We start from the raw sequence: 27297 nt of genomic DNA, 5'->3' as shown, positions 1-27297 counted from the left end.
TTTTGCACTTATGTTCTACCCGTATGCACTTTATACTAATATTTGGAGATCAACATGACTGATAATTTCACTGAGCGTCTGTCTGTCGCATTTACCTCATAATTTCTGCGTCCTTTCGCATCAACGTGTGATATTCACTGAAACATGGGTGAATACAGAGACCCACGTCACACTGCACGCACTCATAGCGGGTGTCCTTCCTCTGTGTCGTGAGTCTCACCTGGGAATTACTGCACACGTGACACCTGCGTTGGGGCCTAGGTCTGTTTGGCTGGGGAGGGATAGGAGTGGGGAAATGGCGGCCGGATATTCTCAGGGGAGTTTGTGCAATAGGGGCAGTGCGGGTGCAATGTTGGGGCCTTTCAACAGCATACCTTGCAAAGATTTCTCTTGTGAGCTCCCTCACAAACCCTTCAAATGTTTCCTGAACTCCTGTTGTCATGGCGTGAAGGTGGTGGCAATTCAGAGCAGTGATATCTAGCAAGTGAAAGAACAGTTTCTTATACCACTTCATCGTGGTCCTGGCACACTCTACCGTCGATATCATGGAGTCTGACTGGTCCACGAGGCGCATGTTTATATTATAATCCATGACACACTCAGGTTTCCAAACACGACGCCTGTACTCGCTACGGTAATCTACGGAATCAGTACGGTGCATCAAGGGGCGGTGAACCGTGGACAAAAGGCTTACTTCTCTGTTGTGGTGCCACACAGTTGCAAGGATGTTGTTGGCTTTGAAGAAGACAACCTCATTCCTTGCAAGTTTCCGCCCTACCTTGGCCATGTGACGCCGGTTCACCTTTACGGTTCCACAGACTCCCGTTTCATGCGTGTGAAGATAACGAGCGAGAAGAGGGCTAGTGTACCAATTGTCCAGGTAGAGAACGTGACCACGATGAAGGTAGTCTTCTTTCATCGTCTTTACCACTGCTCCCGACAGTCCAATACTTCGATCTTCTATTATGTCTGTCTGTGCACCGGTGTACAAGACTATGTCTTGCACGTATCCAGTCCTACAGTCGCACATAACAAAGATCTTGAACCCAAAACGGTGCCTTTTGCTGGGTATATACTGTCTAAATGAAATATTGCCTCTCCACAACACGAGACTCTCGTCTATGACGAGGTCTCTATAGGGATAGAATGAGGAACGAAAGGTTTGCCTGAGGTGATCAAAGATCAACCTAATTCGCCTCATTTTATCAGTGTTGTTTGCATTTGCAGGATCATGAGCATCATAGAAATGGGGGCGACTTAGAATTTGTTGAAACCGATTACGGCTCATCACTTGACCAAATATTGGGGTAAACATAACAGGGTCCCTAGTCCAGTAAGCAGGAATTCTGTTCTTTCGTATAATACCCATCAAAAGGACCAGGGCAAAAAATAAGAACATTTCTGGAAGGGAGACAGGGTAATCATAGATGATAGAATGCCTATTCCTTGTTCCCAATCTTTCACTCTCTAGGCGCTGGGCGCTTGCAAACAGGTTGGTTTGGTATACAATCTGCTCAACAAATGCCTCACTGAAAAACAGGTGGAAAAAATCCAACCTGGTGGAATTACGGTGAATTCCTGGAGCAATGCAGCCAGATCGCCCCTGCTCAGTGAAGGGGTGAATGAGGGGAGAAAAATCACTCCCATCCTCCCAATTCCACGACACAAATCCCTCGTCCCCATCATCCCCATCACCGCCTTCGTCTGGGTGGGGAGGAGATCCTGATTGGGGAGGTGGGGGATAAGGAGTGCGGAGGGCTTCCCCACTGTCACTCCTCTTCCCTCTGCCTTTACCCTTTCCCTTTCCCTTACCCTTACGGCCTTGAGGAACATTAGGGGGCTGTGGGGATGAAATAGGGGAATATTGGGGAGCAGAAGACGTGCTGGGGAGTGGTTCCTCCCCACCTTCCCCCTCCATGACAACACCACGTGCTTTCTCACACACCCTAGCTCGACCACGTGTTAGGGGATATTGGGGAGCATAAGACGTGCTTGGGAGTGGTTCCTCCCCACCTTCCCCCTCCCTCACAACCCCACGTGATAAGGAACGCACCCGCACTGGCCCACGTGATCCACTACGCCGCCTCACACTACGTAGGGAGAGCAATGACTCACTCACGTCACTCTCACTTTCCCTAATCCTCCCTGGACTTTCCCTTTCACTCCCCACTCCCTCCACTTGATTTCCTAACTCCCCAAACAAAATGCTAGGCCCATACCTGCTCATACGACGTAGTGTACGCTCTGGGCCACGATGAGTTATCACCTCACGTCCATACCACGTGGCAGCACGTCCCATGGCTCCGTCCTCGTCCTTGAATTCTGGTTCCAAATCATGTTGGGGATAGGGATAGGATGTTGCACGTGCCTTCTTTGCCTGCTGCCCCTCTCTAGCAGCACGGTAAGTCACGTACTGCCGCTTCCTGGGAGACGGAACTTCCTCGTCACTGCTGGTGGTTTCTTCCTCCTCTGGCTGCACATAATCCTTGTCCACATCCTCATCGTCCAGTGGGGAATCACTGTCGCCTGTAAAGGTGTCCAGGGCGACTTGAATTTCGCTGTCTGAGAGACCTCTCTTAGCCATGTCTGAGCAGGACCGTTGCTACCAGGTGAGTAGACGAGTGGTGGGCTAGCGCGGGTCGCGCGGGGTCGCCGAGTGTCCCCGCCTGATGGCAAGTAGGGGAAGGTCATGCGAGGGTACGTACCACAAATCAAGCGCGAATTTTGAAAATTGTCGAAATTATGCACATTGCAATTGCACGACGTACCGGTACGTCGCCGGGACTGGCAAATGCAAATCGTTGCAACGTACCCATACGTCGACGGGACGGGGCGGGTTAAAGCTTCTCATAACTTAAGAACACTAGCCGCAGTGACAAGTGAGAAACAGTTGAGGTGAAAAATATTGCAAAATTTTGTCCCTGACTGTACAACCACGGCATCAACACAATATGAAAGCATATAATGTATAACATTTAAAGAATGATGAATCATCACTCTTCTAATAAAGGTCAACTGACCAAACTGCTGCACATATCAACTGAGTAATAAATAAAGAAAGTGAGCCTATAATGCCATTATTAAATATTTTTCAACTGAGAAACTGATAGCATATACACAGTACTTGGAATACAAGCCTTTTATAATTTTATACATACAGTACTGTAGGTGTTTGAATTTCTGTGAACTATGAACTAAGCAATAAACAATAGTGTACAATTTGCATTGTGGGCTTTAAATATCACTCTGATACCAATCTGAGAAAAGAATTTTAGTAGCTTATTTTTTATATAGTTATCTACTTCTTGGAGGGAGGGGGTTGTAGCTGACTTACAGTACTGATTAATACCATTGCTTACATCAAGTTCTAGTGGGGGAACAAGAAGAGATCTTCTTTTAATAACTTCCATCTCCATCACTAGCCTTACTCTATTTTGTGTCTATATGTTTATCATATCTAGACTTAAAAATGGTGCTGTCACTATATGATCAAGTGGTTTGTTTCAGTCACGGATGACTTGTATAGATAACTAGTTTCCTTTAATTAGGTATGGCTTAGCCAGTTTGAAACTGTACCCTCCCAAATTCGTTGTACAAAGGCAGAAAAAGTTGCAGAAAGGGCTCTCTTCAAAGCCATGCAACAGCTTGTAGACTTCATGCAGCAGTTTGTACACTTAAGTCATGTTCCTGCGTATTTTCCTATCTAGCAGTGTTTGTAGGTCAAGGATTCTGCATCAGTATTCTTATGGGAGAATGCAGATAGAAGGCACAGTGCATCAGATGCTGGTAGTGGAAAAAGTACAGGTGGTGGGGAGGATGTGCTTTCAGTAACTTGCAGGTTATGATCAGATGATCATGTTAATGACAAGTAATCACTTCTGGTGATAATCAGGATGATGGTATGGTGTAACTAGTTAGCACACGAGATCATCATGAAGTGATAAAAAAAAATAACTGTCAGATTCATAATAATAATAATTTGCATAAGCATTCCTATCTCTAGCTTAGTTACTGTATTTAACCTTAAGCTTCAGATGATATCAACTTATGTCCTATTTTCCTGTTCATTCTGTGGTCCATACAAGTAGAAAATCTGGTTCACCTTGCCATTGTTCTACTTTTGCCCCACATGCAAATTCCTGGTCCGAGCACTACAATCATCATCCTAATCATACATTCATTCACAATAAATAAATAAGTAAATAAAATAAATTTCCAGTAATTATCTGAATACCTTAAATACCCATGAAGAATCTAAATAGGCTAGCCCTATGAAGCACCTAAATGTTTCAAGCTCATGAATATTACTCCTTAGGCCATCATAAAGGACTTTAGTGCCTAAAAAAAAAAAAAAAAAAAAAAAAAAAAAAACTAAGAGTATCCAAGCAACTTAAATACTGTATAGCACAGTAATATACTGTAATTACATAACAGTATCCAAGCACCCTAAATCCATCCTTACAGTGAGTATCTGAGTTTCCCAGTGGGGCATGTTCATGGCTCACCTCAAGAATATTGTACCTCTGAGCGTCACAGAGGTCTCTGGTGCCAATCTCTGATGCCATGTACCATCCGTTGAATGGGGCAGCAGGAAACTCCAACCCCCCACAGTCAAACATGAGAGCAGATACGGCTGGCAGTGCATACCACTGTATCCCCATCTCTATGAACCACTTGTATCTGCAGGGAAGACATTAGTAACATCTATCTATCTATCTGTCTGTCTGTGTCTGTCATCATCATCATCATCATCATCATCATCATCATCACTACTATATGGGATGGATGGGCTGCAGAAATACAGGTACACTCAAGGATGCTGAAATTTCTGAAAAAGCCAAAGAAGGATGTAAAAAAAAACTTGAAACTCAACGAAAGATGCCAAATTTCAAGTCACTCAAAGTTGTCAAAATCATTACAAACTCAAATGAAGGGTTCCAAAATTCCAAAATACACTGAAAAAAGAAATTCCAAAAGACACTGAAAGAGGGATGTCAAAATTACTGGATACCCACAAAGAATGATGTCAAGGTTTCTACAGTATATACATGCAAAGAGGAATATAATAAATAATCTTGACTATTAAAGTACTGAGAAAATGAGACTTGGCAGTATGTCAAACTTCTTGGATAACAAAGAAAAGGATCTCAAAACTGCTGACACATGTAGAAAGTGAAGTTGTTAGGAATGTCAAAGTCCTTGGATGAAGTTGGTTCAATGCTGAACTCCCTCAAAATATTACTTTGGGTATGAAATATGGAGGAGCAGAATGAAGTCAAGTGGTTGTCAAATTTCTTGGATAAACTTCATGGAAGGATGTTAAATTTCCTGGAAATCCTCAGTGAAAGATGTCTAATTTCCTGGAAGGGAAGGATGTCAAATTTCCAGGATATATTCAGGAAAGGATGCCAAATTTCCTGGATATCTTCAAGGATGGATATAAAATTTCCTGGATATACACAGGGATGGATGTCAAATTTCCTGGATATGCTACAAAAAGGATTTCAAATTTTCCAGATTAACATGGGGATGTGAAACCCTGTGGATATACACAACCAGCAGAACAATGTCAGTTGGATGTCACTCTCCTTGGTAATTAACACACACACACACACACACACACACACACACACACACACACAAAGGGACATTACTCTCTTAGATATAAATGATAACAGAGAATGATGTCAGTTTGATGTCACCTTCTCTGGATATATTTAATGACTGAAACTGAAGTCATTTCAGTGTCAATCTCTCTGAATATGCATAATCACAGGAAATAATGGCAGCTGAATATCAAATTCTGAGAATGATATCTGCTGGTTATCAGACTCAAAGAATGAAGTCAAAGGGTGTTAAACTCAGACTGAAGTTAGCTGGATGTTAAACTCAGAGTATAATGTGAGTGGATGTAAAACTCAATGAATGATGCCACTGTGATGTCAGACTCAAAGAATCGTCAACTGGATGTCATCAACTCAGAGAATGAAGTCAGTTGCATGCCAAACCCAGGTAATGAAACCAGATGTATGTCATACTCAGATTATGAAGTCAGATGGATGCCATCAGCTCTGAGAATAAAGTCAGTTGGATGTCATCAATACAGAGAATGACATGAGTGCCATGTCAAATTCAGATAATGAAATAAATTATTTGTCATCAAATCAATGAATGAAGAGAAAGGTACGTCAAATTCAAGAGAATGAAGTCAGCTGGATGTCAAACTCAGAGAATGAAGCCAGGATGTATGTCAAACTCAGTGAATGAAGTCAGCTGGAAGTCAAACTCTGCCAACATATACTTACTCTGGGTGTGATATGGGTACAATGAGGATGAGTTCAGGGGGAATGTCAAACCACTCTGGGTCATGGCCATTAGCAGAAAGAACCAAGGGCAGCACATCGAACCTTCCGCCCTTACCACGCCACCCCAGACGCTGACACACCTGAGAACATATGTAAAGGCATATCATCATGGCCATGATCACGATGATGATCATCATCTTCACCTTTAACTCCCATCATGTTTTTTATTACTGCTACCGGTCTTGTCCGTAGGCAGGATAAAATCATTTTAACGACTGGTACTACTAATACTACTATTATCAGTACTAGTACTACTACAATCAGTACTACCACTACTATTACTACCAGTGAGATGCCCGCCCCCATGGGAAACCCAGGGAGGGGTGTCGCAACACCCACCCCAGGAAGGCCCCATGGCCCCATGCCCACCCCAGGAGGAGACCAAGGGAAGGCGTATAGGGAGAGCACCAGGCCAGAGCGAGATGGACCTAGGTGCCCCATGACCCTGCACCCCTCTTCCTCTCAACAGGGCCACCAGCAGGAAAGCAGTCCCGGCCAACTACACTGCAGCCGGGCCAGCCCTCATCAGGATCATGGTGGGACTCGTCTTAGCACAGTCCCAAGCAGCACCGCGGTGACGGCCACTGTACGCACCGGGGAAGGGACGGTCACTGTACTCCCTTCAGCTGTTATTCCCCGCAGCCCCACGGTGACGGCCACTGTACGTACCAGGCAGGAAGTGACGGCCACTACACGCACTTTGGCTGCAGCCACCCCTGGAACCAACCCCATGGTGACTGCCACTGTGTGCACTGCTCAGGAGGTGACGGCCACTGTGTGCACTGCTCAGGAAGTGACGGCCACTGTATGCCCTTCATCCACAGCCCTTGAGACTACCCGTTTGGAGGAAGTCCCTGGCTCGGCCCACCACCCATCCAGAGGCCAAGTGGGATATTTCTTTCTCTCTCCTCACAGGTGCAGTTCCCCAGAGTAGTTGCAGCTAGAGGACTTGTGGTGAGGGCCCATCCTGAGCCCAGGGATCCACGACATGCAGGCTGCCCCTGGATGACGCCTGCTGCTGACAGACTCCATGAGGAAGGGACACCACAGGCAGCTCCTGACAGCGATCAAACCCTGTGGAGGCCGCAGCCCCCAGACGCCCAGGGGCACCCCCATGACCCCAGGGTGGGACCTCCACAGCCCGACCCGCAGATGACCCTCCTCCAGGCAAGCACGCCTGTTGGCCCTGTTCGGCCCCAGTCCAGAGGGCCACCCTCCAGGTCGAGGCCCCACCAGGAAAGGGCTTCCCTCCATGCCGACCAGCAGCCCCATCTAGATGACATCTCCTGGCAGTAGTCCTGTGCCTCCTATGGGAAAACACACCCGACGACTACCTCCCACGCCCAGGAGCCACCTGAAAGCAGCCCAGCCCCCAGCAGCCTGGGCCAAGGTCTATCAGCCTGACAGTGTCCCCCTTAACCTGTATACGTATATCAGTGATGTGTATTGTAAAGATTGTAATTAAGGCAATGTACGTGTAAAGTTGGTCAGCCAAGTTTTTATGTCCTGTTCCTATTGTTGTGTATTCTAGTTCCAGTCTCGGAAGAGAACCCCAGCTCAGTAGCTAGTGCTCTTAGGATGAGAAGTCGACCTAAAAACATCTAGCATAACAATCAGCAACAAAAACAACAATAATAATGATAATATATATTGACTAACAGTTCAATTAAATAACAATAATACTTACTAATAACAAATAGGGGACACCTACAGTACAGTTTGAATACCTTGACCGTCGATAACATTTATAATTCACTACAGGTACCGTACTGTGTTCCTACCAGACAAACATTTCTTGGTCCCACATAGTCATTTCTATGGTCTTGGTCTGCCCTGTTAGTCAGTATCAGAAAGCGTATACCCTTGCCAACAGCAATAAAATTCATGGTTTATTTCAGATTCAAATAAACTTAAACATCAAATCAACTCTTCGTTGACCCACTCTACTGCCCATCTATCCATGACATTTCACTGAAATCCGATACTTTTGAGATATCTTGTACAGTACGCAAACAGACAAGGGTGAGTACATAACCTTCGTTCAACTTCGCTGGCAGAAGAAATAAACATAAACATAATAATAATAATAATAACAGTTGTTATGCTAGGTGTTTTAGGTCAACTAGCTGCCAAGCCGGGGTTCTCTTTCAACACCGGAACTAGAATACACTGTGAGAGGAACAGGGCTTAAAAATCCGGGTCAACCAACCTGACATGTATATTATCTCAAATTCACACAGCACGGAATACAATGTAAATATAAATTAGACACAATACACTATACAAGTTCAAAGGCACTGTCTGGACTGGAGGACTCTGTCAGGGCTGCTGAGACCTCGGGCTGTCTATAGGTGTTGGCCAGGTGTGGGAGGGGTTCCATCAGGTGTGCCTTCCCTTAGAGGGCACAGGACTAGTCTCAGGGGCTGTGTCGTCCAGGATGGGCTGCTGGGCGGCATGGTGAGGGGGCCCGCTCCTAGTGGGGCCTCAGTGGGGAGTTCGGTCCTTAGGACTGGGACCAAATAGGGACAGTAGGTGCACTTGTCTGCGTCCACCCTGGGGAGGAGGTCGTCGTCCAATGGGGCTAGGGAGGTCATGCCCTGGGGTTCTGGGGGTGCCTCAGGGAGTTCGGGGACTGTGGCCTCCCTCAGGTTGGGTCACTGTCAGGGGTGGTCTGCGGTGTCCTCTCCTTCGGGAATCCAACAACAGGTGATCTCGCCTGGGCACCAGCTGCACTGCTCGTACCCCCAGGGTCACAATGGGGCTTTGCTGACCCTCTCCTGTTGGTAAGGCTAATGGCTGTCACCGGGACCTGACTTCTTGGCAGGACTGAGGACGAGGTGCGGCTAGTGGCCGTCACCGAGATCCTGTAAGGGGAGGTGTGGCTAGTGGCTGTCGCCGGGGCCTCGTTCTCCGAGTGGACTGTGGGCTGGGTGCGGCTGGTGGCCGTCACCTGCTCACAGGTGTGGCTAATGGCTGTCACCGAGGTCCTGTGAGGGGATGGAATGGCAGATGAAGTGCAGCTTGTGGCCGTCACCTGCCTGCTGGTGTGGCTTGTGGCCGTCATTGAGGTCCAGCTCCCGAAGGCAGCTGCATAAGGAGAAAGGGCGGTGGCCGTCTCTCCCCGAGTGCGGCTAGTGGCCGTCACTGGTTTCTGCAGAGGGGGGATGCAGCTATGGTAGAACAAATCTAAACTTGCGGCTAGGGTGGGGCACGACCCTCTGTACAGTGGTGATATGTTTCCCAAACCCGCGATGTGAAACGGCTGTTATATATGTAAAAGGCATCACAAATACGATAAACACATATGAATGCAATGTTAACGTGTGTATTATAATATATGAAAGAACAGTAAACTTATTATGCATGAAATATTTATATGGCAATACAGAAACGTGGCATCAATATTTTACAGTGTTGCTAAAAAAAAAAGTAGTCACTTTTATTGGCTTTTACCGTATTTCTGGGGTGGGTAATAATGTCACTATTGTGATTAAAAGATAATGTGCAGGAATATAAGTAAAAATATGCCAATTTCTTAGTAAAAGAAAAAATAATACATTAAACCCTCGTGAGCGGCAACGCTCACACAGACCCAGACTAACCCGAAAGCCCCCTTGTGTCACTTTACTTTGTGTCCTTACTTCCTGGGTGGTGTGAAAATAAAGTCAAATTTACAATATGTACAATATAATGTTAAAGAAAATAACCAAAATGTATCCTAAAACACCATAGATGAGAGAGAGAGAGAGAGAGAGAGAGAGAGAGAGAGAGAGAGAGAGAGAGAGAGAGAGACAGACAGACAGACAGACAGAAGGGGGGGGGGAAGAAGGCAGGCGAGAGGAGGTGTCGAGGGATGGAGGAAGGGAGGGAAGGAAGGAGGGAGAGAGTGACTGAATGAAAAATCATGGCGCCGCACCAGCGAGGTCATCTGGCGACATATGCAAAACAATAATAAATATTTTTAAATATAATTAGACATAATAAAAAAAATAAAGAAATGAAAGTCACTCATAGAAGAAACAAAATTCCCCAGGGTGACGCACATCTCCCCCTGGAGAGAGAGAGAGAGAGAGAGGGGGGGGGGTGGCATCGCGCTATGGAAAATGTGGCAACACTGTACAGAGCTTCATGCCCCACCCTAGCCGCAAGTTTAGATTTGTCCTACCATAGTGAGCAGCTAGTGGCTGTCTCGAGCCTAGTGCAGCTAGTGGCCATCACTTGGGTGCTGTCTAGGACTGAAGTATCAGCCTCACCCCGAACCTGGCGAGGGCTGGTCCAGCTGGGGAGTAATTCACCTGCACTGTGTAGTTCTCGCTGGGTCCGTTGCAGGGAATAGGGGTGCAAGGTAGTAGGGGACACAGGCCCATACTGCCTGGGTATTGTGCGCGCCCTCAGAGCCCCTCTGTGGTCTCCTCCTGGGGTGGGTGTCGTGATGTCCCTGTCGTGTCTCGTCGCGGTGGGCATTTCACCACCATCTTGGAGAGAAAAGTCATGTCCCCATGGCTGGAGGAAGTAGATGTCCGTGGTGGTGGTACTGTGGGCTGGTGTGAGGTGATGGAGGAGGGTGGTCCAGTGGGGGGTAGCTATGTCTGGGTCTCGGTGGTGCGCGTATGTGATGTACAAGGTGGAGGTCTGGGATATCTCCTGAAGGAGTTGGAGGAGGTGGTGTGTCCCAGGGATATGCTGCTTCTTCCCATGGGCTGGGGCCCAGGTAATATGCCATACCTTCATGGCTGATGGTGGTAGGTGGTCGGTGCTTCCTAGCTAAATGCTGGCGACTGGTGAGGTGGTCGGGGTTTTATGCAGCCGCCAAGGGTAGGTGCAGCTCTCCTCCCTGGGGAGTGGGGCTGGTGGGAGTTTCCACTGGGCCTGGTAACCGTGCCTCCTACAGGAGAGCTCTCCCGAAGGGCCCCATCCCACTCCCGGGTGCCACCTCAGTTAAACCCAGGCCTCAGTAGCCCAGTGACGACACTTCCAACTCCCAGAGTCGTGTTAAAGACTTAGTGCAAGTGACTATCAGTGATGCGAGCAGTGAGAGAGAAATAATACACCAAGTTTCCTACTCTAGTTTATCCAAGGTACTGCTTTTATGCCTAAGCCCTCTGGAACCAGGGTAATATACTAGTGTGCGGCCCGAGACTAACCTATTAAGGACAGTCCAAAAGACAGAATGTGTGATATGTGTCGCCGCGGCTATGTGACATTCTCTCCTGCATTGACTCAGGCAGAGATACCGTGCCATTGTGATATGTATGCTAGTATTAATTAACTTGTCACCTTACTCTATTCGTATGTAGTGTATCTTGATGTGTATATTGAATGGAAATTGTGCACTGGCTCTGACATCAATTCCGTGCCCACGTGACATGTTGTATATGTGTATTGAAGTGAAATTGTACACTGACTCAGACATCAATAATTTGCCAATGGATATGTTATACCAGCATTAGTCACCCTGTCACTTTGCCCCTTCCATATTCAGTATATTTTTGTATGTATATTGAAAGGAGTTTGAATTAAGACAATAGATGTGTTAAGGTATACTGCCGAGTTTTTATGCCCTGTTCCTTTGTAAGTGTTCTACTTCCGGTCTAGAAAGAGGACCCCGCTCAGTCGCGGGTGTCTTTAGAGCGAGAAGTGGGTCTAAAAACACCCAGCATAACACTCTCCATTCTCCGTGAACAGCCAGAATATGTACCTCAATACTATGAAGCACTACATTCAAACATGTTTATTTACACCTACAAACACTTGCTATCCTTCGATCTATCTTAGACCAGAAACATTCAAGCACTATGGTACTCAGAAATAGCAGCTAACAAATGTATTTCCAAGCAGGTGTAAGGGAAAAATACTATTATCTACAAATGAGGGTCACGTACAGACTGGATGATCAACTAAACATTTGTGGCGATATGAAACGGAGGGAGAGAGGTGCAATGTCAGAGGGTGTGTGTGCCTTCTGTTACCTAGCCATAGTTGCTGGCAAATGTACCGCTTCAGGCCAATGTAAGAAAAACGCTACTGTGTACCCGTGAAAGACATGTATAAAATATATGTACAACTAAAAGTAGTGAAGATCTGAAACGGAGAGAGTGTTGTGGTTGTGATGGTGGTGAAGGGTGTGGTGGCCATCACTCACCGACCCGCTGATAAAGGCGGTGTTATGTCATCACCTTCGGCTAGGGCTGGTACTGCTATGTTTACTGTATTACTCTAATACTAGGCCTTACTCCGGTATCTAATACATCTTACTAATGCATCTGTATCTTATAACATATAGTGTAATTGATTTATCAAAGGGCGTGTGTGTCACTGTACCAATGTATAACCACGGAGTGCCCACACCCACGAATGTACAACCATTAAATGTATGTACCAGTATTGGCTGAAGAAGGTGTGTGGCTAGACCCACCATCTTCTTTTGTTGTATAAGCACTCTGTACCTTTTACAACAATAAATTTTTCAAATTTAAATGGTCTGTTTACATTTGATCAGCTGCCCCCCCTCCCTCCCACACGCACAACGTCCCTCTACATTCGATCAGCAGCCCCCCCTCCCTCCCACACGCACAACGTCCCTCTACATTCGATCAGCAGCCCCCCCTCCCTCCCACACGCACAACGTCCCTCTACATTCGATCAGCAGCCCCCCCTCCCTCCCACACGTACAACGTCCCTCGGCGCCTGCCTCTTGTCTCTCGCATCGCCGCTCTCACTCACTACAGTATATACTTTTTCATCTTTCAACTAAGTTTTTCGTTAAAACAAATGGTCATAATTCAACACAGCTGAAAGTATGGGACATGGTCTGTTTACATTCGACCAGCTGTACACACACACACACACACACACACACACACACACACACACACACACACACACACACTATCTGTCTCTCGCCTCACCTCATTACCACCACTAAGTACATTTTCTTCTTTCACGTAAGTTTTTCGTTACTTGCTATCGAAATAATTTTTCACCTACCTATAGGAAGATAAGACAGACTGACTGACATATTGTTGTAAAGATATTCTGAGTAAATATACAACAAAAGGAGGTGGTGGGTCTTGCCACACTACTTCAGCAATAATTATACATAGTGATCACAAATTTGTGTATGCAGTTGTCATCTGAATCCCTTCCGTGACACCCAAACATAGCTCCGTCCCGTCATGGTAAGCGATCACCATTTTTGTACACATTAACTTTTTTTTAATTTCAGTGCCCAGTGATGTTCCTAGAGGTTGTATGTGTACTACACTGAATGCTGCGTATGATCAGAAGGGGGGTTAATATTTTTCAGGAGGGACAAAGTGGGGACTTTGAGAAAAATCTGAATTTTCACCATGGCAGTTAACTACACAATACGGATTTCAATGGTGTGATTTGAGAGTTTTTCAGTGTTCAGTAAAACTCCTGCAACAAAACTGCAGGAGAGAGCGGGAGAGGGTAAATCCCCCGAACCAGGACTAATGGACCATCTAGCTATGCAGGGCAAGCAGCGACCCTTGAAGAGACCGCTACATCTCACCAAAAATACGCTACCCTTATACGGGCTCGAACCAACTCTACGGTCACGAAGCGTGAGCGCTACCACTGAGCTATTCTTTTTCATATTAAATACAGCTACGAAGTACTGTACAAGGATACAAATGGAAACATGATGAGCTCTATTTTTTTTTATATATATGCAAGGAAGAAGGAGCCAATGGCTTGTTGCCAGTAAATTGTTTCCTCATAATAATGATGGTCAATCGGCTGCAAGAATGGAAATTCAGGCAGGTTTCAGTTGCATAGTTCAGATGAATTCAATTTAGTCCGCAACAGGAGAAAAATAATAAACAAGACTATGGTATAATCAGCCACATAATTATCGAATATATTGATAACCAGGGCCAAAAAACAATGACACCCAACTAATCTCCTTTGTTACCATCCCACAGCAGCCTGGTAATCTCGGCACATCTGCATAACTCGATATGGTAATCACATTAGCTACACGGACACATTCACCCAAAAGAGAAAACGAAAAGTAATCGTCGTAGCATGGAAAGCAATGGAAAAATACACGATCTTTTGATGGAAAAGGGTCAGAATAATGTCTGTCTGTCCATCTATCTACAGCCTGACGCTTTAATCCAGTAAAGGGTGGCACAAACAAATCCTCTCCATATCGCCCAGTCTCCTGCCATATCGCTGTTCTGCGACCAATTTACACGCTCCTCTCTCATATACTCGTACCTCTCCATTTCATCCCTCCATCTCATCCTCGGTCCCCCCTTCCCTCTCCCCCCCCCTCCACCTCACTTACACTCTCCTAGTCAGTCTCTCACTCCATCCTCTCCACATGGCTAAACTACCTCAATGTATATCTCCTAAAGGTTTCTATCACATTCACATCCACATCCACATCACAAGGCTCCTTCAAGTCCTCATTTGTTAGTCTGTCTCTTCATGTACCTCCATATGCGTCTCTCTGATAACCGATATCCACTGCTCTCACTCGTGACTTGTGTCCTTCCAGCAAGGTCCAAGCTTCGCTTCCACACGTTTGTGTTGTTACCACAATACTATTATGTAAGGACTTTTTACCTCCATGCTTATACGCAACTATTTCTTATCACTGCTTTCAATGAACCAACAACCTTTCTTCCTTGCTGTACCTTTCCAAGCACTTTATCCTCCAAACTTCTGTCCTTACTTATCACACTACCCAAGTTGCACTCACATTTTCCATTTCCTCACGACCCAGGCTCACTATGCATTGACTTCATTTTCCTCGAATACCACAACTTTACTCTTCTATGCATTCACTTTTAGTTTCCGTGCCTTACATACTCTCGCAAACTCATTCGCCAAGGATAATGTAATTGGGGAAAAATAGGAAAAAAAGTAACAAAAAGTCATCGTGGGAACATGGGCTGAATCAGGAAAAGTACAGATATGAAAGTAATTATCATAATATCGAAAGAACAGGAAATAGGAAACTGCTCAGAGAAGAAAAGGAAAAAAGGTTACAATATTTTGAGCTGATTCAGTTGAGGAAAAAAAAAAAATCTAGCAGTTACTTATCGCGTTCACCCTCTGGAATGCTCGAACTTACCAAACGTAAATAATTTTTTGAATTTAGCCTGCGGCCCTGCATGACACGTAAGGGTTATTTAATGAATATCTTTTAAGCTTGAATGGTGAAAGCATGTGATCCAGTAGAGAAGGGGAACAACCCCCCCCCCCACAGAGAGAGAGAGAGAGAGAGAAGATGAGGAAAAAAAAAAGATATATAAAGAGGAAAGGAACTGGCAAAAAATGTTAAGAGAAGATTGGAAAAGACGTAGGAAGAGCAAAAATGGAGAAAATGTAATGAATGATGAAAACAGGAGGTAAACGAAACGGAAAAGAAGAAAGAAAATGAAGAGGTAGAGAACAGGAAAAGAAGAGGACAGGTAGAGAATGGAAGAGAAGGGAAAACGAGAAAGATGGAAACAAGCAGGTAGGCGACGATGGCCAATTCTAAGCGGAGCAAGCTTTGACGGCGATCGGAAGTGAGTTTCGACACTAAAAGTCATTTCTATATGGAGGTACTCCAGTACAACATTCCATCCGTGGGCAAGGTCGTGATTTTTGGGCTTTTCATACTTTCTGCACTTGATGATCTTTGACCCCTGACCTGGCGGATATAGGTCCTGCATGTACGAAGCACACTTGTAGTACTCATTAACGTTTATATGCATGCAAAGTTTCATTTGATTTCATCCACCCACTGTGGAGCTACATAACTTGAAATTCGCACAAAGCCCATCAGAGGTACAACTTCTAGGTGGCGCTGCCAGTGACTGGACGTGAGTTTCGACACTAAATGTAATTTTGGCATGGAAGAGCTCCAGTGCAACACTCCACCCAGGAACCATGACCTTGGCTTAACAATCTTGGGAGCCTTAGCATTTCGCACGGGCATATTCGTGATTTTAGCTATTTTCACTATTTTCGCTTTTGATGACCTTTGACCCCTGACCTGGCCAATGTAGCATATAGGTGTACAGTAGAAAGTTGTAGTACTAGCCAATGTCCATAAGCATGCAAGCTTTCATTCAATTTCAAAGAGCCGCTGGGGAATTAGGGGACCATTTTTAAAAACCATTACTGGTTGCTAGGGACGCTGAGGCCAATCATCACAGGGTTGCCACTCGAAAACTAGAGGAGAGAGGAGAAAAACGGATGGCACACTTCCGACAGGGAATGACCTCAAGATTATGCCTAAAGAAGTCAGAGTTTTCTAAGCCCGTTAGTAATGCTTCTACAGCTCAAAAGGTAAAAAGTGCGAAAAAAGCGGGGTTTCGGCCGTTGCTAGGCAAAGAGTAGTTGCCTATCAACCAAAACCTTGGGGACACAGCTAGGTCACAGGCTGGTCATTGTGTCCAAGTTTGGTCGGAATCGGTTAATTCTGAAGGGTAGAAGCGCCTGCCACAATTAAACAAGAAAGCAAAAAAGAATACATGAAAGAAAGAAAATGCAGCTAACAATAAGGGCAGCAAGGAGCTGGCCAACAAAGAGGAGATACAAGGAAAGGAGGACAGAAGAGAAAGAATAAAAGACTAGAGAAAGAATGACGAGAAGAGGACAGAGGAGAGAAAAAGAAAAAAAAAGAAAGGAGAGGGACGAACGAGAAGGGAAAGGAAAAAGAATAACAGAAAAGATGAAGAAAGAGGACGAGAAGAAGAGGAAAGGAGAGAAACGAAAGAGAGGGGGAAAAAAAAGAGAACCGTAAACACTCATTAAGTCACAGTAAAAGAGGAAAATGGAGGAGACGGTGATAAAAGTAAGGAAGAGGGATGGGAATGGGGAGTAATAAAACCAAGGCGGGAATGGAGGTGGAGTGGGTGTGACGAAAAGAGCAAGGAGAATGAGGGGATTGGAGGAAGACAGGAATATGAGGAAGAGACAAAGATGGATGAAAGGGGACAAGGAAGAGAGAAAACAAAAGAAAGGGAGGAGAGAGGAACAGAGGGATGAGCAAGAGGAAGAATGAACGAGAGAAAATAGAAAGAGAGAAGAAAGGGATAAGCGGAAGAGATGAGAGAAGCATAAAGGAGAAAGAAGACAGACAAAAGAGAAAAAGATAAGAGAGATGAGAGGAAAAAACAAGAGAGGGATAACAGAGAGTAGGAAGAGAGAGCAGGGGGTGAGAGAAGAGGAAGAGAGGGATATGAAAGCCAAGAGGGAAGATGATGGGGAAGAGAGACAAGGAAGAAAAAGGAGGATTAGGAGTACAAAAGAGTACAAAGAAAAGCTAACAGTAACAGCCATAACGGTCCATTCGAGGCGGTTTCTTAAAAAGAGAAGTATGCCCGTGATAATTCTATGAGCTGAAGATAAAGACAACAACGCAAGAAGTCCTCCCCGGCCCACTAAATCCTCCAGGCGAAACTGGCATGAAAATGTAAGAAGGCCCACCATGCAGCATAGAAAAATTACCATGAAAATTTCAAAGGAAAGACTGAAGAGAATAATATATATACTGTATATATATAATCTATCTATCTATCTATCTATCTATCTATATATATATATTTATTACACTAGATCTGTGAGGGGAAATTAACATTATCTGAAAAACTGCTGCTGTATTCACCACGATCTGCAGGAGGAAAAGTCAGTCAATAAGTTTCATTATTCAGCCAAGAACGCATTTAACTGAGGATTCGAGGCCAAATGCTTTTACACGTTGTAAGTGTGTTACAGTCTACCACATTTCAAGGCATATTGTTTCTTACGTTAACAACTCTATTATAAAATGTTTTGCGTCATTAGAATGGAAACGTCTGCCGATAATTTTATAACCAGTACCTCCAGTCTATTGTGAAGTATTTGTCTTCTGCCATATTGTTGCGTCCCTCAAGAATTTTGTACACTTGAATCAGATCCCCTCGGAATCTGCGCTTTGACAAGTTAAACAGCTTTAGCTCTTCTAACCGTGCCTCATATGATTTGTTCCTTAATTTGGTTATCATTTTTGTAACTATTCGATACACTCTCTCTTATTTATCAATATCATTCTTATTATAGGGAGACCAAGGATGAATGCAGTACTCTAAACGGGGCCGCACACAGGAAATGTACAAAGTGCGAACGATATTCTCCGATTTTAATTCAAATGCTCTGCCCATAAGTCCGACTAGTTTATCTGAGGAGGATGGGTAGGAGGATGTCGCAAAATGGACGTAAAATAGGACGAAGAAAAGCAGGAGAAATTAAGGAAGAACAACGAAGAGAAAAAGATAATACAGTAAAAGAAACACGAAGAGAAAGGAATAAGACAGAAAATAAACGTGAAAAAAGACAAAGAATAGAAGGGGAGAAGGGAATAAGCAAGAAAAGAAATAAATACAAGTTTAAGGGTGGGAAACATTAAGAAAAGGGGAAAATACAAAATATGAAAAGTTAGAAAGTACAATAATAATTATACGGAGCAACCAACAGCAAAAAATGAAGTTAAAGTAACTAAAAACAGAGCTATATGTAAAAAAAAAAAAAAAATAAGATTAAGGGGAACCGAATCATGGGGGAAAGGAAGACTGAAGATGGCTATTACCCTCACACTGATGGATATAAATGGGAAATAAGAGAGAGAGAGAGAGAGAGAGAGAGAGAGAGAGAGAGAGAGAGAGAGAGAGAGAGAGAGAGAGAGAGAGAGAGAGAGAGAGAGTAAAAAAAGGGAAATACAGTCGTATACCACACACACACACACACACACACACACCTCATCCCACAAATGCATCTCTGTTTTAATCAACCTCACCTAACCCAAGTCACAAATGCATCTCTACCTCAGTCAGTCTCACCCATTCCAACCCACACATGAATCTCTACAGTACATGAATCAACCTTAACTTCATTTACCAACTACACATCAACCCCACACGGAGTACACCTCACCTTGCTCCATCTGAACTCCAAGTGAACCAATTTCACCCCTGTCCATCCCACTTCACTCAAAAATATCCTACCCAAACCCACGTCACCCCACCCAATCTCAACCCCATCCCACTCATTTTCCAATCTGTTTTCATACTAGCCTAATGCAGCCCACTCCAACCCGACTCAATCCACTCCAACTCAAACCCAACCCACCCCAACCTAACCCATTCCATCTCAACCCTACCCAACCCATTTCCAACACAATCATTCCCAATTCAACTCACCCCATATCATCTTAACCCCAATCCACCCCAATCAAATCCACATCATCCTCAGCCAATTCATTTTCTACTCAATCTATCTCAATCAACCTTACCCCACTCCATCTCAACCCCAACCCACCCCCAACTAAATCTACCTCAACCCCAGTCAATTTATTCTCAATCCAATCTATCTCAATCCATCTCGCTCCAATTCATCTCATCTCCACCTCAACCCAATCCACCCCTCTCCGCCTCAACTCAATCCGTCCCATGCCGTCTCAACCCACTCCCCACTACCTCAACCCAATCTAATCCACCCCACTCAATCGCAGTTCAATCCACCCTACTTCACCTCAACCCAACCCACCCCACTCCACCTCAACCCTAACCCAATCCCCTCCACTCCACCTCAGCTCTCAACACCCACCTCAGTAAACTCGACATTGATGGGGTCTCCTATGATGCTGCCGTCCTCCTGCTTGTACCCTGCGTAGGCGACTAGCTGGGCATTCCACACCCTAAAGTCATGCTTGCCATCAGTCCGCTGAGGGAAAATAGTGATGGCTGATCTGGTGGGGGAGGGTATAGAACACTGGATTAGCTACATACCTCATTTGTTTATTCAGTTATTTAACTCTTGTGGTAGGGGAGGGATAGTTATTTTTATCTTGTTTAGATGGAGTACCTATAAGGTTCATAAAGAAATTGATTCAGATGCTTAGTCATGGGGAGGGTCAGATTGTGGTCCCCCCAGTTAGATCATTGGCCCATCCCAGCTGGCGTCCCAGTTGAAATTCTGGAGTATTCAATGTGTGCACACTGTGCAGCACTGACCTCCCCCTCCTCCCAGTATCTATCCATCTCTATCTATCTATATATATTTATGTATGTATCCTATCCTATCCTATCTATCTATCTATCTATTTATGTACCTATCTCTCTCTCTCTCTCTCTCTATATATATATATATATGTATGTATGTATCTATCCTATCCTATCCTGTCTATCTATCTATTTATGTACCTATATATCATCTCTATCCCTATCTATCTATATCTATGTATCCATGTATGTATGTATCAATCCAATTTTTTCATCTACCAATCTGTCTATTTATTTATCTATCTTTTAACAGGTTGGTTAATGGGATGAGAAAAGCTCTGGTCAAAAAGGGACAGTGGTTGAAACAGTAACTAATGTTCGAGTACAGCTGTGTGGTGTAAGTCACTTGTATAGTCAGTATATTTGGGTTGGGCCCGCCTTGGTACCCCACTGGTGGAGACTTGCCTCAGCCACTGGACGATTTTTATCTATACGAGTTTATCTGTTTATCAATTTATTTCCAGAGGCACTGGTGGCATAGTGTGGTTCTGTTGGTACCAGCATTCTGTTTTTACGGGTATCATGTTCAGATGGCGGCTAAATTCTATGTAAGATAAGGGAGGTCAGTGCAACGAAAAAAAATCCCAACTTTCTCCACTTATACATATTGGTTATTAACATGTCCATCACGGGGCACAGTCTCTCTCTCTCTCTCTCTCTCTCTCTCTCTCTCTCTCTCTCTCTCAACACCTAAGTAAATTAATACTCTCCGTTTTCGGACTGTCACTCTGTTACCCTAGCTGTCCAAAAGGCCTCATACGATGATGACTGTTTTAATATTTTGCTCTTGCTTCTCACACGTACGATTTTACTCAGGTTGCATAGAATCTGTTGTGCTTGTGGGGCTATTAGCTTTCTCCACGAACGCTTCCATTTTGTTTTTATTTTGGTGTTGCCACCTCCGGACGATTTCAAGAAGTTTATGAAAAACCTTTCTCCTTGAGAAGACGTATTTCAAATATTATCCTGATACCTTCTCATTCAGCTCAGAGAGAGAAATCAGGCTGTGATGTGGTTAATGAAGAATATTGCTACCCACCCATCACCACTACACACACACACACACACACACACACACACACACACACACACACCAGCAAACATTTAGGACTCCAACCAAGATGCGGAAATATATGGAAACGAATTCATCTCTATTCATCCCAACGCTATCGCTAATGACTTTTATATCCTTTAGCCTGTCTTTCCAACTGGTTAGTATTCTACCCATGAAGCACATCCTCAATTTATCCATCTGTCTGTCCATCTATCCGTCTATTCAGCCGACCGCTTATCATTACTGTAACCACCAAATCACCTTTGTACTGTACTCTCTTTATCACAACTTGGCTTAAAATTGCATGCTTTCCACCTCGAATTCTGCATTATGACAAGAAATTAACACTAGAATATGAGGCCAGTCATGAAGAAGTGCTATGGGAAGGATGAATAGCTGTAGTAGTCTTTTTTTCTGCCACTGAGCTTTGTAAAATAAGCTCCAAAAGGCCGAAAATCTAGGCCAGGCTAATGCAAAAAGACTATTGTTTGTTACACTAACCTTCAAACTGTGTTATCCATCCTCAGTTTATTCATTCGTCCGTCCAATCATCCTCTTGGCAAACCTTCCATTCATATTATATCCATCTGATCAACCAACCATCCATCCTCTAGGCTAACCTTTCTTCCAAATTATGTTCATCCTTAAATCAGTCTATTAATCCATCCATCCATCCATTTACCTATCCATCCCTTTAATCAGATGGGATTGCCCTAGCTGCTGGCATACTTATTGTGGTACTTTCATCCATCCATCCATCTATCCATCCATTAACCATTTTGACTCACCTGAGCCCTTACTGGTGGCATACTTGATTTTATTACTTTCATCCATCCATCCAGCCACCTATCCATCCATTCATCCATCTTTATGACCCACCTGAGATTGCCCTTGTTGGTGGCGTACTTGATGTGGTTGCAGATGGCCTCAAACATCCCACTTGCTGTAGTCACGAACCGGGCATCAAACACCTGAAAATAAGAGGTCACATTTGGGCAACATAGGACAGGTGTACGATGATGGCTTATTCTTACTGCCTCCAGACGATCTAATTAATCTTAGGAAGGGTCTCGTCAGGGATGCGCGGCAGGGTAGGTTAACTCCTCCACCACCACTACGTCTCCGATCTTTATATTCTTTTCTTCCTGCCACCAGATGATTTTTTTTCATCTCAAGAAGGGTCTCGTCAAGGAAAGGTAGGGCAGGTACACACTCAAAGAATAACGACGTCTTTTGTTATCTTACACTTATTGCCACCTGACACTCATATTCATTTAGGATGGACCTCTCGCAGCCATGGGGTTAAGGTATGAGACAGTAGGGTAGGGTAGGGTAGGGTAGGGTAGGGTAGGGTAGGGTAGGGTAGGGTAGGGTAGGGTAGGGAAGGGTAGGGTATAGGGTAGGATAGGGAAGTGTAGGGTAAGGTAGGATAACGAATGCATTACACAAGTCTTATTTGACAAGCGAGAGTACGGTAAAGAAATGCAATGTACAGACAGAAGTAAACAATGAATTACATAGAAAAAAGACATACAAGCAGGTCTACTTAAGATGATGTGAGACTGTTTCATACCCTAACGTCTTTTCTAAGTCAGGTGTAACGGTTTGCCGAATGAGAAAGTAAAATCTAAAAAAAGAAAGATACGTTATAGTAGTCAAAAACTTCGATAACACGGTAAAAAAAAAAAAAGTGAGGTAATTTTTAGGGAAACTGACTTACTTTGATAAATACCGAAATAATGAAGTTTTTATTCACTCGTGGGGATTTGCATACTACGAAAAAAAAAGGTTACGACAATTTTACGTGCAAACTGTAATTACATCCACTTGGAAGTTAATATATATATATAATAACATGGGGAAACTAATTTCTGGGGATAAGGCACTTTTCCATTCCAGCTGGGAGGGATAAACTAATGACAAAAGAAAAAAAAAAAAGAGTAAAAAAGAAGTAAGACAATTCACGAGCAGAGACGGTTATTTTTTACCACTTGAGAGATGTGTGGGAAGAAAATATACATAATTAAAAGTTAGTCACATTACCGCCCCCTTGAGCACGGACGCACCCAGTCCCCCCCCCTCTCCCTCTCTTTCTCTCTCATTTCCTTCCCCAGTGAACCTTTCATCCTCGTGCTTCTCACCCTCTTCCTCTTACCGTCTTAAACCACGATACCGTTTCCACTCTATTATATAAATATGCGGGGAAACGGTAATCACAAGTATACTCGTATATCTATTTATCTCTCTATCTATTTGTGTACCCACCAATATATCTACATATCTACCTATCTATCTACATCTGTCTGTCTATAAAGTCCTTTCTTATTTGTCTGTCTACTGTGGTATGTTTCTTTTCCTATGACTGTCTGTCAGCGTTTCTCAATTTCTCTGTCTGTCTGTCTGTCTTTCTCTCTTTCTCTCTCTCTCTCTCTCTCGTCCACCAAGCACCATTTTGGTATCACACGTCTAATCATCACTCAGGCCCCCAGGACTCACTCTCAGCTGTCTGCCGTCTGGTGGTAGCGGAAATACGGTGCTAGAGTTGTTGCTAGCATGAGGGTGATGACGGCAGTACTAACACTCCAAGACTCTTATAAAAGTTTCACCTAAATAAAATCATATAGCGTTGGACGAACTAGATCACTAAAGCTGTCCGATCATGGGAGAGTTATGTTACCAGTATTAATACAGGCTGTAACTAACCTCTCCATTTCGAAAAGCATAACCTAAGTCGGGTGGTCTAGTGGGTTAAGGCGCGCCGGTCAGATGTGGCCAATAAGGATTTACGTCAGAGAAATGGCTGGCAACCATCGCCTTAAATGTTGGGACTAAATAACCCAGCCCCGTGTCCCTACGTTGTTAAGAGGAAAGATATATATATATATATATATATATATATATATATATATATATATATATATATATATATAGATATATATATATATATATATATATATATATATATACAGGGAGGGAGAGAGAGAGAGAGAGAGAGAGAGAGACTAAAAGAATGACAGAATGATAAACAGAGACAGACGGACTGATAGACAGACAGACAGCTCATTCACAAATAACAAATACAAAAATGACATCACAGTTCAGAAAGACTAACAGTGCTTTCCATCGGAGTCCCACAGCCACTTAATATCTAACCCAAGGGCGTGATGGGATGGCTGCAGGCGTGACCGATGGAGCTGGTGCCTCACGATCAGGTCCTGAGGTGACTGGGGTGGCCAGGCGTATGTTTGGTGGGTCAACCTTAGAGCGTGTCTTGGTGGGTAGAGAATGGGGGTGAGGGAGGTGTTTCATTTGTGTCGCATCTCCCTCTCTCCCTTCCTCTCTCTCTCTCTCTCTCTCTCTCTCTCTTTCTCTCTCTCTTTCTCTCTCTCTCCCAAGCCTTCTTTGTTCCTACTCTACTATTTTGTTTTCCCCTCACCGAGGATAATATTTTTAGTCTCTCTCTCTCAGCTAAGGAAAAAAAATAATAATAATGCGGGGAACAAGAGGACAGGCATGAAAAGTTTAACACCTGTCCTGGGCTTAATTGTTACCTCTCTCTCTCTCTCTCACACACACACACACACACACACACACACACACACACACACACATACCACTCCAGCTAATACGGCAGCACCATTCCACATACATTCTCTCAAAACAGTATCATTCCTCACACACACACACACACACACACACACACACACACACACACACACACACACACACACACACACGCAATTGTTGTTTTAAGCGTTGTTTTCCCTCCCGTTGTCTCGGATAATCCCCCAGTCGCTAGTTTTTATCTTGCCTGTTATTGTTAGCGGTTTTGTTCCTTGCGCTCATGCTGCTGGGGATAGGTTGGAATTTTTTGTTTTTGTGGGTCATTTTCCGTGAACTCTCATTTCAAACGCTCACATCCTCCCCTATCCAAAAACTCTCTTTCACTGCCGTATTTTCGTGGATACAGTAAACCCGCTAACGCCTCTCGTTTGCTTGTTTACCTACGTTTGGGTGATTATCTGTAGTTAGTTATTAATGGTAACTACAGCGACATTTAATTTCTGCTTATGGATGGGTGATTATTCTGTAGTTCGTTATTAATGATAAGTACAACGATATTTAAATAATGTGGATAAACACGTCATTAATTTGTTACACGTAAATCGACAGCGAAGAATGAAATGCTAGAAAGCTTTCACTCCCACGTGAATAAGAGATTTCTCTCTCTCTCTCTCTCTCTCTCACACACACACACACACACACACACACACACACACACACCACAATATATATTACTCCCTGGTGAACATGCAAGCAACCATAAATACAAAACTAACTTCCACACAGTTCTCGCCCCCAACACACACGCACCTGATATTTCACTTCATATATCTTCATGCACACCCACACCTACATCCACGCACTTACATCTAATACACTAATACTCATAAAAACACCCATACAGCTACACCTTTTACACCCTTGAAACACATCCCCATTCACACCACGTCCACAACCACACCCATGCATCTAAACCTCACATACCCACACCAACACTCACACCTCACGAGTCACAATTACCAAGAACAATTTGCATAAAATCACATACAAGAGAATATTAATGTATCATGTGGAAAAATAATGACGTAGGGAAGAGGTAGCAAACTGACTTATAAGGCCAGTACGAAAATTTCAGTTCTGTATACCATGTTTGGCTAATTATGACTTTCCCAGGATGATCACCCTTGCATTTTTCTTTCCTTCCCTTTATTTTACACTGACCTAACTTAACCTAACCTAACTGATTAACCTGACTGACTAACAACCTACCCTACCATGATACTAAGAAAACAAACCTGACGTACCTGATTTACCTGACTGACTAACAGCCTAACCTAACATGATACTAAGAAAACAAACTTGACAATCTAACCTAGACTTTCCTTGACAAGAAACAGTGCAAAAGTCGGAAATCAGCGTCCTGTACTCCAGTGAGCTTAGAAGGCTCTGTGGGAGCTCTTTCTTACTAATTAATTTCCGCACCTGGTGCATTAATATTCTGATCTATGATATCTACTTCAGCGTTGGAATTCGACGTCATATTTTCAATTTCATTCTTGCTATATCCATGAGATTAAATTTACCTTAGGATACAATTTTCGAACAATAGGGGTTAGATATAGTCTTCATTAGCATCTCCACTAGTATGGGGCTCTCCTATAATGAATACAAAGATACAGCAGCAGTAAATACCCTACAGAAAGACGACACCGCATTGAATGGGTTAGGCGACATGTGCAAAAGCTTCCTACACTGAAGACAAATTATAATTAGGTCCCCACACTCTTTTCATCTTAACTTGGCACAAATGTTCGCATTTTTGCAACTTATTTCATGTAGTTCAGTGGCAGAAGGCAATGTTGTGATTCTACATCCATTTCATCGCACTTCTCCATGACCAGCATCAGAAAAAGAAATATTATAGTTCTACACCCTTTCCATTGCACTTCTCCGTGACCAGTATCAGGAAGAAGGCAATACTATGGCTCTACACCCTTGCCATAGCACTTCTCTTGTTATAACTGTGCACTGAAGATGGAGAGATGGAAATTTTAGACCAAATTAAAATAAAAAGGGCATAGCCCCCCTCAGCGACGCGCCATATGCAGTAATAAAGCAGTAATGAAGAGGTGATTTGGAAGCCTCCTTACATCCAGTGGCCACCTGGTCCCTCTCTCAGCGAAGTTCCAAGCTGCTGAGTGAGTGAGTGAGTGAGTGAGTGAGTGCTTCAGTGCCTTGATTCACATTTCCC

At 43.9% G+C, this 27297-nt stretch overlaps 1 protein-coding gene across 1 annotated transcript in view; it reads right to left on the bottom strand.

Moving 5' to 3' along the window:
• Positions 1-27297, bottom strand: part of Nos (Nitric oxide synthase) — a 224753-nt gene that overhangs the window by 110868 nt on the left and 86588 nt on the right. The window contains exons 4-7 of the mRNA XM_080275461.1: positions 22362-22453; positions 19974-20115; positions 6306-6445; positions 4506-4680 (exon numbers count right to left, since the gene is read on the bottom strand). Of these exons, the coding sequence (XP_080131587.1) occupies positions 4506-4680; positions 6306-6445; positions 19974-20115; positions 22362-22453 (549 nt within the window). The remainder of the gene's footprint in view (positions 1-4505; positions 4681-6305; positions 6446-19973; positions 20116-22361; positions 22454-27297) is intronic.

This window comes from Coenobita brevimanus, chromosome 61 (assembly GCF_032717465.1).
Source record: "Coenobita brevimanus isolate Jiangsu-jjx chromosome 61, ASM3271746v2, whole genome shotgun sequence".
NCBI lineage: Eukaryota > Metazoa > Arthropoda > Malacostraca > Decapoda > Coenobitidae > Coenobita > Coenobita brevimanus.
This window is presented reverse-complemented; position numbering and strand designations above follow the sequence as displayed.